The sequence below is a fragment of the Entelurus aequoreus genome, linkage group LG03 (assembly GCF_033978785.1).
Source record: "Entelurus aequoreus isolate RoL-2023_Sb linkage group LG03, RoL_Eaeq_v1.1, whole genome shotgun sequence".
NCBI classification, from domain to species: Eukaryota; Metazoa; Chordata; class Actinopteri; order Syngnathiformes; family Syngnathidae; genus Entelurus; species Entelurus aequoreus.
Window position 1 is genome coordinate 12,318,003 of NC_084733.1, and position 18,676 is coordinate 12,336,678.

Sequence of the window (18,676 nt, forward strand, 5' to 3'; positions counted from 1 at the left end):
ATATTTGTTTAATAATTCATAAAGTCCTGTTTAGGACTCAGTATGTTGAATGATGCGGACACGTTTGTTACTGGATACTTTCACACATGGTGACTATGTACAGTATGTGTAAGTACTATGCAACTATAATTATTTGATACTTGTTTATATTGACAAATGTGCTGTTATAGACTTAAAATATTGTTTAATTATTACACATGTCTCGGTTGTGTGCTGTTGCATGTTGCTAGTGTGCTGTTGTGTAGCTGTTAGCGCCTATCATGTTTACCTTTCCTAAATGAGTTGAGTAAAATTGAAGAAAAAAAACAAAACCTGCCTTTGGAGGACATTTAGATGTTAACTGGCTGTCCAGCTTTGCATAAATAAACACGCCGCTCACGTCCCACCCAATGAATACTGGTGGTGGTCAAGCTACCTCGGTTTCCAATGGGTACTAAGCTCCATTTAGCCCAGGAGTCACCAACCTTTTTGAAACCAAGAGCTACTTCTTGGGTAGTGATTAATGCGAAGGGCTACCAGTTTGATACACGCTTAAATAAATTGCCAGAAATAGCCAATTTTCTCAATTTACCTTTAACTCTATGTTATTATTAATAATTAATGATATTTACACTTAATTGAACGGTTTAAAAGAGGAGAAAACACGAAAAAAAATGACAATTCAATTTTGAAACATAGTTTATCTTCAATTTCGACTCTTTAAAATTCAAAATTCAACCGAAAAAAAGAAGAGAAAAACTAGCTAATTTGAATCTTTTTGAAAAAATTTAAAAAAGAATTTATGGAACATCATTAGTAATTTTTCCTGATTAAGATTAATTTTAGAATTTTGATGACATGTTTTAAATAGGTTAAAATCCAATCTACAATTTTTTTTAGAATATATAACAAATTGGACCAAGCTATATTTCTAACAAAAACAAATCATTATTTCTTCTAGATTTTTCAGAACAAAAATTTTAAAAGAAATTCAAAAGACTTTGAAATAGGATTTAAATTTGATTCTACAGATTTTCTAGATTTGCCAGAATATTTTTTTTGAATTTTAATCATAATAAGTTTGAAGAAATATTTCACAAATATTCTTCGTCGAAAAAACAGAAGCTAAAATGAAAATTAAATTAAAATGTATTTATTATTCTTTACAATAAAAAAAAATACATTTACTTGAACATTAATTTAAATTGTCAGGAAAGAAGAGGAAGGAATTTAAAAGGTAAAAAGGTAAATGTGTTTAAAAATCCTAAAATCATTTTTAAGGTTGTATTTTTTCTCTAAAATTGTCTTTCTGAAAGTTATAAGAAGCAAAGTAAAAAAATGTATGAATTTATTTAAACAAGTTAAGACCAAGTCTTTAAAATATTTTCTTGGATTTTCAAATCCTATTTGAGTTTTGTCTCTCTTGGAATTAAAAATGTCGGGCAAAGCGAGACCAGCTTGCTAGTAAATAAATAAAATTTAAAAAATAGAGGCAGCTCACTGGTAAGTGCTGCTATTTGAGCTATTTTTAGAACAGGCCAACGGGCTACTCATCTGGTCCTTACGGGCTACCTGGTGCTCGCGGGCACCGCGTTGGTGACCCCTGATTTAGCCTTTCTGGAATGTCTCGGAACGTGACCAACGCATAATCCTTGCTATCACTCGACAAATCTTTTTTTGATAAAGTATAGAGATCTATTACATTGCATAGTTAGATTTTTTTGCTCATATCTGCTATTTGCAGGAAGATTTAAGCCTCTTTTGTACTCAGATAGCTCACCCGCTCACAACAGCCATCTTAGCTTGGTTGACCATTACTTGTTTTCACTTCCGGGAAGAAGTCACGTGTCGGAATACCAGCTATAGGATCAGGACACCGCTTATTAATATGCAGCACAGCTGAGGGGTTCTTGGGTCCCCTTCCAAATCTCAACAACACCCGCCCACCAAAATCTAAACAGTTTGAAAAAAACAACAACATAATTGTACTCAACAGAAGAGCTACAATGCAAAAATATAATCCATGAACAAAAATATTTTCCTCCTTCGTAACAGGCACATGCACATTTGAATGTAACAGAGGCCAGTCAACTTCAAGAATAGTGCTGGCTGCCCAGGAGATTGCCTGTAATTTTAGCTCAGTAGTCAGGACGCTGGCCTCTCACACCGGCAACCTGGTTTCATGCCCCGCTCGGCGCAGCAGGAAAAAACAACAGAGCCAAGAGAGACTACAGAATTGCTAATCAAAGCAGAGTTGTCTGTGATGGACAGCTATGAACACCAATTTTTGCATTCAGCCGTCAAAGTCTGGGGACCCTGATTGGGTGGGAGACCGTGGGCTTCAGCCCGGGTAAGCCCGTGCAAGAGGCAGCATGAAAAATGGGACCGTTGTTGGTGGCTTATGGAGGATTTTAGAGGGTTTAAAGGCGGAATAGGTGAACCCCTTTAGCAAAAGGGCGTCTATCTAGAAGGCACAGAAAAGGGAAAGACATGTGTTCTTGCCTCATAAGGATTATGGATGATGAAACATTTTAAAAAGTGCAGTTTTCCTGTAACTGTTTGCACTGGACCATGGGCTAACATCTCAGGTTTTTAAATCTGACACATTTTTGCACTTATGCAAAGCAAAGCATTCTCACTGTAAGTCGAGTGTGTGCTACGTGTGCAGCCTCTAAACACGCTAACGTTCCAAAGCTCATACATTCCACTAATTACCCGGCGATAAATGTCCAGCTCGTTCCTCTTCAGCTGCAGGTCTGCTCTCAGGGAGGCCTCCGTGTCGCCGTCGTCCAAGCAGAAGTCGAGCAGCTCCAAACAAGACGACAAGGGCCAACACGCAGTGGCTTGCAGGGCGACGCGGGCGCGCAAGTTGGCATCTTGCACCCGAAACAAGTGGCCCACGCCTTCCTCCTCACCTTTAAATGGATGAAGAAAGGCACAATTGATTTGGTGGTAAAATATGTTTCGAAAAAAGACAAAGCTTCCATTAAACTACATTATTACAACAAGAGAATAATAGATGTTAGGTTACATAATTTAACGTTTGCTTTAGGCTCTGATACAGCTTCGGTCACACAAAATGTTATCTTGTTGGTAATCTACATTAACCCCGCCATAAAGAGCCCTCCCAGCAGTCATTTAGTAAAACATATTAATATCAATAAGGATTATATTCCATGTCACTTTTAGGACAAGCATATGGAAACCCGTTTCCACCACAATCAATAAAACACCCCAATAGTAAGTCATAATTATGGGATTAAAAAGTCATATTTATGAGTTAAAACTGGAAATTATGAAGAAAGTCGGAATTATGAGAAAAAAGTCAGATTTATGAGATACAAAAGTCAAAGTCATGAGGAAAGTCGAAATTATCGTTCCAAGTCAAAACTAGGAGATAAAAAGTCAAAATTAGGAGATAAGAAAGTTGAAATGATGAGATAAAAGTAATATTTATAAAAAAAAAGTTATATTCATGAGATAAAAATGATAAATTATGAAGATAGTCAAAACTATGAGATAAAAATTCATAATTAAGATACAAAAAGTTAATGAGCTAAAAAGTCGGTTATAAGATAAAAAATGATATGAGCTAAAAAGTCAAAATTAGGAGGTAAGAAGGCAACAATTATGAGATACAAAGTCAAAATTTTGAGATAAGAAAATTATAATGACATAAAAAGTTGAAATTATGGGAGAAAAAGCCGTAATTATGAGAGTGCAGTGCAGTTATGCAGTTTGTGTCTAACAATTTCGACGTTCTCATAATTACAACTTTCTTATCTCATAAAAGCTACTTTATATCTCAAAGATGACTTTTTATCTCATAATTTCAACTTTCTGATCTCATAATGATGATGTTTCATCTCATGATTATGATTTAACATTGGGGTACTTTTGAATTTTTTGTGGCCAAAACAGGTTAAGCGCGAGGATAAATTACACCATTTTTTTATGAGTATATTTTCCTCAAACTTGATTTTCTTGATGCATGTCAATAAATAATAGTCACATAAGGTCGTTATGAATGTCGTTCACTTCCTGGAGGCTCAGGTGTGTGACAGTTAAATTTATATAATCCACATTATGTAACAGCAAAGTGATTCCATTGAGTGTGTCTAACCCTCTAAGGCAGCCCAGGCGAGCAGTCGGTCCCTCAGCGCCCCCTGCTGGTGGCAGTCAGGCCCGTATAGCTCCAGCAGCCTGAGTGCTCGGCGCAGGTCCTTGCAGCACAGCGCCTGCTGGAAAGCCTCGGCCGCTGCAGCCTGGGCGACTTCCTCCTGAGGCCCAGCCAGCAGGAGACTGAGGATTGGCTTCCCGCACACCAACCCTCCGAGTCCTGCGGAACCGTCGTCGCCCTCAGAGAAGGAGGCCCCCAGCACAGGTTCTGCCATGGTGTGCAGGTACGCCCGCAAGATGGGGAAGTCTTTTAGGAGGTTGTCAGCTTCCTTGGCGATCTGATCTCCATCCAGCACGGCCTCTTTGCGGCCGGCGCGGAAGTATCCGGACCATCCCAAGGGCTGGGAGCGGGCGCTCTCGCCTTTGCAAGCGCTCATGCACGCCAGCAGGGCCACCAGAGGAAAGCGAGACTTGAGGAAGGCCAGGGCGGAGGGCGTGAGCAGGAAAGACGAGAGCGTGGGGGAAAGGTTGGCGGTTGCGGCTGGGTTTTCCTCTGCGGACGACGACTCCGAGCTGACGTCGGACTGGAGGTCGACCATCATGAGCGTGGATACGTGCTCCTTAGCGTGTCTTTGGAGCAGCGAGGACAGAGCGTCCACACCGAACACAGAGTCTTCCTTTTTTGCTTGACTGGAGTCTTGGTCTCGGTGTGGGTTTGGAAAGGATGCCCACACAGGCAGGATGTTGCAGCAGCGCTGGACGATCACCTGCTGCACGCTGAGGCGAAGCCCCGACTCTCGCAGAAGTGACAGCAGCCTGGCCAAACAAAAGATGCAAAGAGAAACTACATCACTGCACCAAACAGGAATGTATTTGTAAGTCAAAAGCAATGAGCTCCTCAACTGAATTTTGATGTTTTATAAGAAGGAAAATATATTTACAGTGAAAACCTTGATTTACCAACCCCTCTTTTTGAAAACCTTTCGATTTATGAACTATTAGATTGAGCCAAATATGCCTGTGTGCGCGAACTATCGATGTTATAACTAGAGATGCCGATAAATGCTTTCAAATGTAATATCGGAAAATATCTGTATCGGTAAATCAGTTTTCCTGGGAATGCCCCTCCCAAAAATCTCCCGGGGCAACCATTCTCCCGATTTCCACCCGGACAACATTATTGGGGGCGTGCCTTAAAGGCACTGCGTTTAGCGTCCTCTACAACCTGTCGTCACGTCCGCTTTTCCTCCATACAAACAGCGTGCCGGCCCAGTCACATAATATCTACGGCTTTTCACACACACAAGTGAATCCAACGCATACTTGGTCAACAGCCATACAGGTCACACTGAGGGTGGCCTTATAAACAACTTTAAGACTGTTACAAATATGCGCCACACTGTGAACCCACACCAAACAAGAATGACAAACACATTTCGGGAGAACATCCGCACTGTAACACAACATGAACACAACAGAACAAATACCCAGAACCCCTTGCAGCACTAACTCTTCCGGGACGCTACAATATACACCCCCCGCTACCACCAAACCCCGCCCCCAACCCCGCCCACCTCAAACCCCCCCCCCCCCCCCCCCCCCAATCTCGTGAATTCGTAGGTCTCAAGGTTGGCAAGTATGCTCTAGTATACTCTGGACTGAAGCTGTGTGCTTTCATTGTTTTGTAGCTGTTGTTTTGAGGCATGTTTAAAAAAAAAATTTCAATAATGCACTTTGTGAAAGTCAAAGTATAGTATTTCCCATAGTTGTAGTGGGTATCAGGATTATCTCAGGGAGCATGTCCCAAATTCCAAGCTGCTGTTTTGAGGCATGTTAAAAAAAATAATGCACTTTGTGACTTCAATAATAAATATGGCAGTGCCATGTTGGCACTTTTTTTCCATAACTGGAGTTGAAGTTGCTCTATTATTTTGGAAAACCTTGTTTTTGATTGATTGATTGAAACTTGTATTAGTAGATTGCACAGTACAGTACATATTCCGTACAATTGACCACTAAATGGTAACACCCCAATAAGTTTTTCAACTTGTTTAAGTCGGGGTCCACGTTAATCAATTCATGGTAAAGTTACATTGTTTAATGCATCCAGCAGGGCATCACAACAAAATTAGGCATAATAATGTGTTAATTCCACAACTGTATATATCGGTATCGGTTGATATCGGAATCGGTAATTAAGAGTTGGACAATATCGTAATATCGGCAAAAAAGCCATTATCGGACATCTCTAGTTATAACACTTCATTCAGTCATTCATTTTGTGTTTGCTCATATTGAAGAGATTAACAAAAACGGGCTTCGAACCACAGCAAAATGTTTATTGTTTTAAAACCGGACTTCTCTGGAAAAAAATGCCAAAGCCGAGATATATTACACCGTAGGAAAAGACACTAACTCATGTTTAGCGTCTCCTCCCCCTACCATTTTCTTTCTGTCGGCTCCTTTGCAAATGACAATTCAAAAGTCCATTTTCTTTTCTAAATGTTTATTATTGTAGCAATATTGTTGCTATATTTAAGGATTTTCGTGATTTATCATAGTTTGTTAGGGCACCAAAGGGACTTCTGTGTGTGTGCGTGTGTTGGCAGAGCGGCGCATACAGGACAGTTGAGCTTGTCGTCGTAGTTTTGGCTTGTTATTAAAGAGTCGGTGCTATGCTTTGTCTAAATCAATCAAAGTACTCTTTAAAGCAGCGCAATAATGAGAGGCACAATAAAAAACGTCAATCGCATACACAGACACACACAAGCACACGCACACACTCACAAACCATTAGGCACCAATGCGCTGGTATCATAACCATTTAGGATACCATTTATTTAGATTTCATCAATGATACATTGAGTCTATTAGATTGATAAAAATTCCAGCAGTTAATCAATAACACATCACAAAATGCTTGTTTCTTTTCAAGGAAGTAAGACAGTTTTGATGTTTTATCGTTTCCTGTTATTGCTGCTATTTTAACTGCCTCCCCTTTTCTTTTCTTTTTTTTTTCTTTACATAAAAATATAATACCTTTGATTTTATTTGGCACTTTGCCTGTCCTTGCTTTTAATTGGACAAACGTTTAGTAATTATCTTTACTTTTGTAACTGCCGGATGTAAAAGTATGAATCAATATTTATGAATGAATTAGTCATATCTGTTGTTAGTAAGCACAAGCCTAAAATATCTCAAGATGGATTTAAAAATGTTGATTGCTCAATTAGAGCCACTGAGTATGTGTACCCTTTACAATCTGATTAGTCAACTAATAGTCTTTAGTTGCAGCCCTACCTCGCTGAGGTCGCCTGCTATGCTCAGGGTTTCATGTGTCTCTTTTCAGAACAAGTGGGTGCCATGTTTGGTTATAAAAGCAGCTTCCATGAAATGCCCAGTCATTCACAAACAAGGATGGTGCGAGAGTCATCACTTTGAGAACAAATGCGTGAGCAAATTATCCATTATGAACAACGATTCTCAATGAACTATTGCAAGGAATTTAGGGATTTCAGCATCTAAGGTCTGTAATATCATCAAAAGGTTCAGAGAATCTGGAGAAATCACTGCACGTAACATTGAATGCCCGTGCCCTTGGATCCCTCAGGCAATACTGCATCAAAAACCGACATCAGTGTGCAAAGGATATCACCACATGGGCTCAGGAACACTTCACAAAATCAGTGTCAGTAACTACAGTTGGTCGCTACATCTGTAAGTGCAAGTTAAAACTCTACTATGCAAAGCGAAAGCCATTTATCAACAACACCCAAAAACGCCCCCGGTTTCACTGGGCCCGAGCTCATCTAAGATGGACTGATGCAAAGTGGAAAAGTGTTCTGTGGTCTGACGAGTCCACATTTCAAATTGTTTTTGGAAACTGTGGGCGTCGTGTCATCCGGACCAAAGAGGGAAAGAACCATAAATGCTTATTTTGAAAATGTAATTTTGTTTATAAATTTTATGCAATCTGTTGTGTTCCCTAATTTTTTTTTCAGAGTACATGAATGAAGGTGTGTGTTGCTGAGCCCGACTTGGACATTATCTGGACTGGACCTGGTTTTAAAAACCCTCTAAACAAATCTAATTTCATTGACAACCTGGTCTGGTGAAGATAAGGTCCTTTTTAAAAATAAATAAATAAAATAAGATAAATAAATAAACATTTTCTTGGATAAAAGAGAAAGTAAAACAATATAAAAATAATTACATAAAAAATTGTAATTAATGAAAATGTTAGTGGACCAGCAGCACATACAATCATGTGTGCTTCAGGGACTGTGTCCCTTGCAGACGTGTTGTCCATGTTGTGGGAACCAGAATATTGGTAGCAGAAATAAATAACCCCTTTTGTGTGAGTGGGTGTGGATGAGTGTGAATGGGGGAGGGAGGTTTTTTTGGGTTGATGCACTAGTTCAGGGGTCGGCAACCCGCGGCTCTAGAGCCGCATGTGGCTCTTTAGCGCCGCCCTAGTGGCTCTCTGGAGCTTTTTTAAAAATGTATGAAAAATGGAAAAAGATGAGGAAAAAAAAAAAGTTTTTGTTTTAATATGGTGTCCGTAGGAGGACAAACATGACGCAAACCTCCCTAATTGTTGTAAAGCACACTGTTTATATTAAACATGCTTCAGCTTCACTGATTTGAGTATTTGGCGAGCGCAGTTTTGTCCTACTAATTTTGGCGGTCCTTGAACTCACCGTAGTTTGTTTACAAGTATAACTTTCTCCGACTTTCTAGGAAGTGTTTTATGCCACTTCTTTTTCTGTCTCATTTTGTCCACCAAACTTTTAACGTTGTGCATGAATGCACAAAGGTGAGTTTTGTTGATGTTATTGACTTGTGTGGAGTGCTACTCAGACATATTTGGTCACTGCATGACTGCAAGCTAATCGATGCTAACATGCTATTTAGGCTAGCTGTATGTACATATTGCAGCATTATGCCTCATTTGTAGCTTTATTTGAGGTCATTTAGTTTCCTTTAAGTCATCTTAATTCAATTCATATCTCATGACACACTATCTGTATGTAATATGGCTTTTAATTTGTTGCGGCTCCAGACAGATTTTTTTTTTTTTTTTTGGTCCAATATGGCTCTTTCAACATTTTGGGTTGCCGACCCCTGCACTAGTTGAAAGTGTATCTTGTGTTTTTTCTATTTTGATTTAAAAAAAAGAAAAGAAAAAAGAACCATCCGGACTGTTCTAGGCGCAAAGTTGAAAAGCCAGCAATGATGGTATGGGGGTGTATTAGTGCCCAAGGCATGGGTAACTTACACATCTGTGAAGGCACCATTAATGCTGAAAGGTACATACAGGTTTTGGAGCAACATATGTTGCCATCCAAGCAACGTTATCATGGACGCCACTGCTTATTTCAGCAAAATGCCAAGCCACGCGTTACAACAGCATGGCTTCATAGTAAAAGAGTGCAGGTACAAGACTGGCCAGCCTGTAGTCCAGACCTGTCTCCCATTGAAAATGCATGGCGCATTATGAAGCCTAAAATACCACAACGGAGACCCCGGACTGTTGAACAACTTAAGCTGTACATCAAGCAAGAATGGGAAAAAATTCCACCTGAAAAGCTTCAAAAATTGGCCTCCTCAGTTCCCAAACGTTAACTGAGTGTTGTTGAAAGGAAAGGCCATGTAACGCAGTGGTAAAAATGCCCCTTTTTGCAATGTGTTGCTGCCATTAAATTCTAAGTTAATGATTATTTGCAAAAAAAAAATTAAGTTTCTTAGTTGGAACATTAAATATCTTGTCTTTGCAGTCTATTCAATTGAATATAAGTTGAAAAGGAATAGCAAATCTGTTTTTATTTACAAATTACACAACATGCAAACTTCACTAGTTTTGGGTTTTCTATTATATTTTACTAAAAATAGGCTGAGGTTAGCTGATAACCAATTGCTGACAGCGAGCGTACCTGTCAGGAGACACCTGTCGCTCAAACAGCAGGTGAGAGAGAAGCTGAGCTGGATCTTGAAGCAACACCAACAATGGATTCCCCAGCTTGACCTCACTGCTCTGGTCTATAAACAATAACCAACAAACAAACAAGTCAGTAGCAGCCACATTCTTCTCCTTGGACCATCTTCTCCAGTCAGTCTACCAACCATCAGCGGCGAGACTGCGCACCAGCACAGCCGCCAGCGTGTTGACGTAGTTGAGAAAAGTGCGCACAAAATCAGGCCGCTCGAGCTCGCCGTCGGGCTCGAAGGGGCACAGCTGGTCCAGAGAGCGGAGCAGCTGCTGCATGCCGGAGCGCACCGGGTGAGCGTCCAACTCGGGTGGCTTCAGGTTGGCCTGATCCACCAGCAGCGCCACAAGAGAACTTGATGCCGCCATGCTGCTTTCTGTTACACAACAACTTTTTCAAAACAGGCAAACGCAAGCGTGGCTTCTGGCGACTGTACACACCTGCTCCGTCGCTGGAAGAGCTCAGCGCCTGCAGGGTGTTCTCCAAATGCCGGTTCAGGCCAAGTCGGGCGGCGATGCACTCTTCGCTCAGCGCCGGGTGGCAGCAGAGCAGCACTTCCTGGATGCAGCAGCCAAACGGACTGGCGAAGGCTGGTTCCTCGGCGGCATCCTCTAAGAACACACTTGAAAGCACAAACGGTGCCACAGGAAGTGGTAGACCTACGGCGGCGGGAAATCACCTGACGTCTTGACTGTGCTCTTATTGGTGGTAGAATGGTTAAGAATTTTGCTGATCTTTTGTAAAACCCCAGGAAATCCACCAATGTTGTGGAAAGTGAGGACTTTGGGCTCCACTGTCACTCCTGGGTAAGCACATGGATATAGATTTATTGGTCCCCTTGGGTAAATTCATTTTTACTGCCGTACATTTGAACAATAGACATTACACATCACAAAAATTAAAATAACAAAAAGACATCCAACATGACCAACACACATTTACAGGCTTGTCAGACAGGTCGGCCGGGCCTGCTGTTAAGGGCGGCTATAGCTGCAAGGATAAGGCTTTTCCTGAGGCGGGCCCTCCGGAATTTGATGGTTCTGTACCTGCGCCCTGATGGTAGTGGGATGATGTATTGGTGTAGTGAAGGTCGGACATGCACAGCGATCGTTTACTCTGGCGTTTCCCAACCGCATATACAGACCATCATCCGATTATTATCACAATTTCTTTATATTGTTTCTAACCTGCCAGTTAAAGGGGAACTGCACTTTTTGGGGAATTTTGCCTGTCATTCCCAATCCTTATGTAAGCCAAGAATAAATGTGATAGCCGAAACTTGTCAAGTACAAAACTTTACCTTACTATCCTATATAAATCAACCATTTATAAATGTGTTTTTTGCTTATTATGCATTCTAAATATTAACTAAATTAATTTAAAAGTCAGCTCACAATATACTGCCTATAAAAGCCCTTAAAAAACATCCAAACACCTACATTAAGGTTTTATATGCATGATGTAAGTATTAGAGATGTCCGATATTATCAGCCGATAAATGCTTTAAAATGTAATATCGGAAATTATTGGTATCGGTTTCAAAAAGTAAAATGTATGACTTTTTAAAACGCCGCTGTACGGAGTGGTACATGGACGTAGGGAGAAGAACAGAGCAGTTGCGTCTCCCAGTCATACATGCCAACTCTCCCGATTTTCCTGGGAGACTCCCGAATTTCAGTGCCCCTCCCGAAAATCTCCCGGGGCAACCATTCTCTCGAATTTCTCCCGATTTCCACCCAGACAACAATATTGGGGGCGTGCCTTAAAGGCGCTGCCTTTGCGTGCCGACCCAATCACATAGTATCTACGGCTTTTCACACAAGTGAATGCAACTTGGTCAACAGCCATACAGGTCACAATGAGGGTGGCCGTATAAACAACTTTAACACTGTTACAAACATGCGCCAGCCACACTGTGAACCCACACCAAACAAGAATGACAAACACATTTCGGGAGAACATCCGCACCGTAACACAACATAAACACAACAGAACAAATACCCAGAACCCCTTGCAGCACTAACTCTTCCGGGACGCTACAATATACACCCCCCAGTACCCCCACCCCAACCTCCTCATGCTCTCTCAGGGAGAGCATGTCCCAAATTCCAAGCTGCTGTTTTGAGGCATGTTAAAAAAAATAATGCACTTTGTGACTTCAATAATAAATATGGCAGTGCCATGTTGGCATTTTTTTCCATAACTTAAGTTTATTTATTTTGGAAAACCTTGTTACATTGTTTAATGCATCCAGCAGAGCATCACAACAAAATTAGGCATAATAATGTGTTAATTCCACGACTGTATATATCGGTATCGGTTGATATCGGAATCGGTAATTAAGAGTTGGACAATATCAGAATATCGGCAAAAAATCCATTATGGGACATCTATAGTAAGTATTTGTGAAAACTAGTAACAGGCACAATTATAATAACACATTTATAATAACATGTTCAAAAAAAATCTTAAATACTGTCGCTTATATTTAATGCAAATACATTAAAGTGCAGTTTGAATTTGAGGTACTGTAAAATAATGTATAAACATAAAAACACGTTTAAGGATTATTTCAGGAACCAGAACTTCTGTCCAAAAATTCTAAAATTAACATAACATGTTAGCAGAGTTTTTTTTTAGAAGAAGTTGAATCAGAGCAAAGACAAACAAAAAGTGTGAGTAAAAATATTCAGATATAAAAATTTATTTTTCTGATTGATTAGTAGGTGTGTGAGTCTGCATTGAGGGCAGGATGACTGGTGAGCTTCAGTAGTCACTGAGACTAAAGTTTGTCACTGAAGTCCGTGTTTCAACTTTAATCTTAATGTTAGCCATATTTCTTTATTTAGTTTTTCAGGGCTCCACTTCCAGCTATGTGAGGAGGAAGAGGCACAATGCTGATGGGACATTAATAACATTGTGAGGATCCTGACTTTCCACGATAGTGGACAGGCACGCTCACGCATTTCCGCCTTGTTTGATCGAGTTAATATACGCAAACTGCTGATCACTGTGATCAAACAGAAAGTAATCATAATCAGTGATCACAATCCTATAATTGCCCAACCGTAATTGTTTGTATCTACAGTCGTGGTCAAAAGTTGACATACACTTGTAAAGAACATAATGTTATGGCTGTCTTGAGTTTCCAATCATTTCTACAACTCTTATTTTGTTGTGATAGAGTGATTGGAGCATGTACTTGTTGGGCACAAAAAACATTCATTAAGTTTGGTTCTTTTATGAATTTATTATGGGTCTACTCAAAATGTGACCAAATGTGCTGGGTCAAAAGTATACATACAGCAATGTTAATATTTGGTTACATGTCCCTTGGCAAGTTTCACTGCAATAAGGCACGTTTGTTAGCCATCCACAAGCTTCTGGTTGAATTTTTGACCACTCCTCTTGACAAAATTGGTGCAGTTCAGCTAAATTTGTTGGTTTTCTGACATGGACTTGTTTCTTCAGCATTGTCCACACGTTTAAGTCAGGACTTTGGGAAGGCCATTCTAAAACCTTAATTCTAGCCTGATTTAGCCATTCCTTTACCACTTTTGACGTGTGTTTGGGGTCATTATCCTGTTGGAACACCCAACTGCGCCCAAGACCCAACCTGCGGGCTGATGATTTTAGGTTGTCCTGAAAAATTTGGAGGTAATCCTCCTTTTTCATTGTCCCATTTGTTCTCTGTAAAGCTCCAGTTCAATTGGCAGCAAAACAGGCCCAAAGCATAATACTACCACCACCATGCTTGACGGCATGGGATTGAAGGCCTCACTTTTTCTCCTCCAAATATATTGCTGGGTATTGTGGCCAATCAGCTCAATTTTTGTTTCATCTGACAACACATGGACAAAGATAAGACCTTCTGGAGGAAAGTTCGGTGAAACTCAAGACAGCCGTGACATTATGTTCTTTACAAGTGTATGTCAACTTTTGACCACGACTGTATGTGTACTTGTGCACTACATTTTTGGCTCATACCTCGAGCATCCAGGCTGGTACTGAGGCGACGCTCGGCGGTGTCGAGCAGCTGCCGGGACGTCTTCCAAAGCTGGCAGTGACAGCATGCCAAGTCAAAGGCGGCCATGGCGGGCGGGCTGAGCTCTTCCAGCAGCGTGCCCGCCGGCCCAGTTGGCTTAGGGGAGGACCTGCTCAACCAGTAGCCTTCTTCCAGGGACGGCAGTGGGTGAGCCGGCGTGCTGAGGAGGCGGTCGGCTATGTCGGAGATGGAGTAGAACGCCACACCTGCAAACAGAGCCAAACTCTACGTATAAACTCAGGTATAGTTAAGTCTCAAATTTTAGTGAAGTAGTTCATTTACCAGGCAGTTTATCAGGTACACCCTGTACATTGACTGTAAATATAACAATCAAAAACAACTGCCTATTGCAAATTGTGTAACGAGGCTATTATACGTTAATATTAGGGGTGTAACGGTACGTGTATTTGTATTGAACTGTTTCGGTACGGGGTTTCCGGTTCGGTGGTGTACCAAACGAGTTTCCGCACAGATAGATTAAGTAGCGTAACACACGTTGTGTAAACAATGCACACCGAGGCACAACACACGGCATGCTAGCAGCTAACGGGCTACGATAGACTGACCATACGTCCTCTTTTCACCGGACATGTCTTCTTTTGCGGAGCTGTCAGGGCGGGGTTTCTTAAATGCCTCAAATGTCCGGCATTTTGAGTTAGGGTAGCGTGTATTTTCAATGTACGTTCAGGGTTAAGACGGGGTTAAAAACAAAACAAATTGTGCGCGCAGCAGCATTGGTGAGGGAGGGGCAGAGACAGAGAGAGCGAGAGAGTTATGACAAACGCGCATGCGTCGCCAGGCTCTGCTTTTTATCCATAGATTTATCAGATTAAATTTTTTATTATCTATAGCAGGGGTGTCAAAAGTGTGCCCCGGAGGCCATTTGCGGCCATACTTGCCAACTTTGAGACCTCCAATATCGGGAGGTGGGGGGGGGGGCTTGGTCGCGGGTGGGTGGGGGGTTGTTTGGGGGCGGGGGGCGTGGTTGGGGGCGTGGTTATTTACAGCTAGAATTCACCAACTCGAGTATTTCATATATATTTCATATATATATATATATATATATATATATATATATATATATATATATATATATATATATATATATATATATGTATGAAATACTTGACTTTCAGTGAATTCTAGCTATATATATATATATATATTTTTATTTTATTTACATAGAAAAAATAAAAATACTTGAATTTCAGTGTTCCAGTGGCTATCCATTAGATGGCAGTATTGTCCTGTTTAACTTCTCCGTTCATGATGAGTATATCATTTCGGCCGCCATGTCTGTAATTTCCTCGTTCTTCTGCTTCGTCTCATTGTTGTGTGCGCAGTTCTGCACTCTATAAAAGCCCTAGATGTTATGACGTCTTTGGGCAGGCAAGCTGTTTATTTTGTGGGAAAGCGGACGTGAGAACAGGCTGTCCCCACTCAGTCTCAGGTCCGCATTGAGCTGGAGGGGGCGTGGCCTCCTGCTCCGGCTGAATACCGGGAGTTTGTCGGGAGAAAATCTCTGCCGGGAGGTTGTCGGGAGAGGCGCTGAATATCGGGATTCTCCCGCTAAAAACGGGAGGGTTGGCAAGTATGTTTGTGGCCCACAGCTAATGTTTTAAAGGCCCACGGCACATTCTAAAAATACTATTAAAATAAACAAAAACATAACAAAAGTGAAATAAAAAGGCTTAAAGGTTAAATGTAATTTAGAAAAAGTTGCAATGTTGACTAATAAAACAAAGCTGTTTTTTTTTTCTTTCAAACTGTCATTGCTCAAAACATAATATTGAATCAAAATCAATGTTATTATGAATTATTGACCTATCCAAGGTTCCGATTACTTCACATCAAATATTCCACTAAGAAAAATATTTTTGGTGGAGGATTTTGCAAATTTGGTAAATAAATAACCCAAAAATTTATATTTTGTTGTTTTCTTACTGTACCGAAAATGAACCGAACCGTGACCTCTAAACCGAGGTACGTACCGAACCGACATTTTTGTGTACCGTTACACCCCTAGTTAATATTCATATACATTTATTGTTACAAGTGGCGTTCTTATAGTAGCCATAATTGCGATGTGGCCCTCTATAAAAAGAAGTCTGACACCCCTGATCGAATGAGATCCAATGCGAGCAGTAAATGTTGTACCTGCGGCCGCAGCACTTCCTATTGCCTGCAGCGTCAAGAGTCCGCTGCTGCCCAGCCTGCTCCGACCCATTCCAGACGTGGCTGCCAACCCCTCAGAGGATGACGAGGACGACGACAAGGGCTGGCTCTCCATCTTCTGCTCCACCCGGCCGAGCTCCACCAGGACTTCTTTGTAGCACTCCATGAAGGCCAGCTCCCCGCAGGAGGCCGACGCCTCCAGGTCGAACACGAGAGACACCTGTCGACGGACACGCCGGTGTTAGAATATCGCTTTGGTACCACGACAAGTGACGAAAACGTTGTTTCCGTAGTGACCTGATGTGCTTCCATGAAGTTACCGCGGCGGATGCAGGACATGAGCAGAGATTCCGGAGGGGACAACATGGCGGGGATCAACCAGCTGTGAGGACAGGATGGCGGATACAAAACACCTTCGCCGTGCGCTCGTCCTTCCTCTGAAAACAAAAATCGCGTACTAAATCTGAGTTTATAGTAAATACACTATATTGCCAAAAGTATTTGGCCACCCATCCAAATGATGAGAATCAGGTGTCCTAATCACTTGGCCCGGCCACAGGTGTATAAAATCAAGCACTTAGGCATGGAGACTGTTTCTACAAACATTTGTGAAAGAATGGGCCGCTCTCAGTGATTTCCAGCGTGGAACTGTCATAAGATGTCACTTGTGCAACAAATCCAGTCGTGAAATTTCCTCGCTTTTAAATATTCCAAACTCAACTGTCTGCTTTATTATAAGAAAAGTGAAGAGTTTGGGAACAACAGCAACTCAGCCACCAAGTGGTAGGCCACGTAAACTGACAGAGAGGGGTCAACGGATGCTAAAGCGCATAGTGCAAAGACTTTCTGCACACTCAGTTGCTAAAGAGCTCCAAACTTCATGTGACCTTTCAATTAGCCCACATAAAGTACGCTGAGAGCTTCACGGAACGGGTTTCCATGGCCGAGGAGCTGCATCTAAGCCATACATCACCAAGTCCAATACAAAGCGTCGGATGCAGTGGTGTAAAGCATGTCGCCACTGGACTCAGTGGCCTAGTGGTTAGAGTGTCCGCCCTGAGATCAGTAGGTTGGGAGTTCAAACCCCAGCCGAGTCATACCAAAGACTATAAAAATGGGACCCATTACCTCCCTGCTTGGCACTCAGCATCAAGGGTTGGAATTGGGGGTTAAATCACCGAAAATGATTCCCGGGCGTGGCACCGCTGCTGCCCACTGCTCCCCTGACCTCCCAGGGGGTGATCAAGGGGATGGGTCAAATGCAGAAGACAAATTTCACCACACCTAGTGTGTGTGTGGCAATCATTGGTACTTTAACTTTAACTTAACTTTAACTCTAGAGCAGTGGAGACGCCTTCTCTGGAGTGATGAATCACGCTTTTCCATCTGGCAATCTGATGGACGAGTCTGGGTTTGGAGGTTGCCAGGAGAACGGTACATTTCTGAGTGTGCTGAGTGTGAAATTTGGTGAAGGAGGAATTATGGTGTGGGGTTGGCCCCTTAGTTCCAGTGAAAGGAACTTTTAATGCTCCAGGATAGGAATGGGATGGCACTTTAAGTTCACATGTGAGTCAAGGCAGGTGGCCTAATACTTTTGGCAATATAGTGTATGTACCGCTTAAAAACTGTACCTGAAGTAATTGTGCTAACTTCTCCATTGTGTTTCTCCATAGAGGCTTGTCTCGGTGTAGCTTTCTTGCTTCGCCTCAAACTGGAGCTCTTGCTGCGTTCCAAAGAAGAGAGACTACTGATGCCTGACGAGCGTAGGGGACCTTCTAACCCTGCAAATTTTTAGAATACTTTAAAATTGGAATAGAGCGATTCCCATTACTCCATTGTTAGCCGACTTTTGCTACGTTTCTTTTTCTTTTTTTTCTTTTTATTTATTTTTTATTTATTTTTAACAACATAAAAAAAAGACAAGATACACCTACCACTAGTGCATCAACCCAAGAAAACCCTCCCTTCCCCATTCACACCCATCCACACTCAATTACACAAAAGGGGCTGTCTCTCTCTGCTACCAAAAAACTTCTGGTTCTTACAATATAGAATAATACAGTCTGCAAGGGATACAGTCTTTAGAGCACACATGATTGTGTGTGGTGCTGGTCCACTAACATTTTCATTAATTACTATTTTTTATGTAATTGTTTTTATATTGCTTTACTTTCAAACAAAACAAACAAAGGACCTTAACTTCACCAGACCGGGTTGTCAATGAAATCAGATTGTTCGAAAGGGTTCTTAAAACCAGGTCCAGTTCAGATTACGTCCAGATTGGGCTCAGCAACACACACCTTCCCCCATGTACACCAAAAACCAGGGAACACAACAGGTTGCATACAATTCACAAACAAAAATACATTTT

At 41.5% G+C, this 18,676-nt stretch overlaps 1 protein-coding gene across 4 annotated transcripts in view; it reads right to left on the reverse strand.

The window, feature by feature from the left end:
* zfyve26 (zinc finger, FYVE domain containing 26) overlaps positions 1 to 18,676 on the reverse strand; it is a 69,952-nt gene that overhangs the window by 32,693 nt on the left and 18,583 nt on the right. For all 4 annotated transcript variants that reach the window (XM_062041242.1, XM_062041241.1, XM_062041239.1 and 1 more), the window contains exons 13-22: positions 17,937 to 18,086; positions 16,603 to 16,742; positions 16,288 to 16,525; positions 14,073 to 14,336; positions 10,765 to 10,887; positions 10,526 to 10,696; positions 10,222 to 10,461; positions 10,032 to 10,137; positions 4,103 to 4,914; positions 2,695 to 2,894 (exon numbers count right to left, since the gene is read on the reverse strand). In XM_062041242.1, coding sequence (XP_061897226.1) covers positions 2,695 to 2,894; positions 4,103 to 4,914; positions 10,032 to 10,137; positions 10,222 to 10,461; positions 10,526 to 10,696; positions 10,765 to 10,887; positions 14,073 to 14,336; positions 16,288 to 16,525; positions 16,603 to 16,742; positions 17,937 to 18,086 — 2,444 coding nt within the window. The remainder of the gene's footprint in view (positions 1 to 2,694; positions 2,895 to 4,102; positions 4,915 to 10,031; positions 10,138 to 10,221; positions 10,462 to 10,525; positions 10,697 to 10,764; positions 10,888 to 14,072; positions 14,337 to 16,287; positions 16,526 to 16,602; positions 16,743 to 17,936; positions 18,087 to 18,676) is intronic.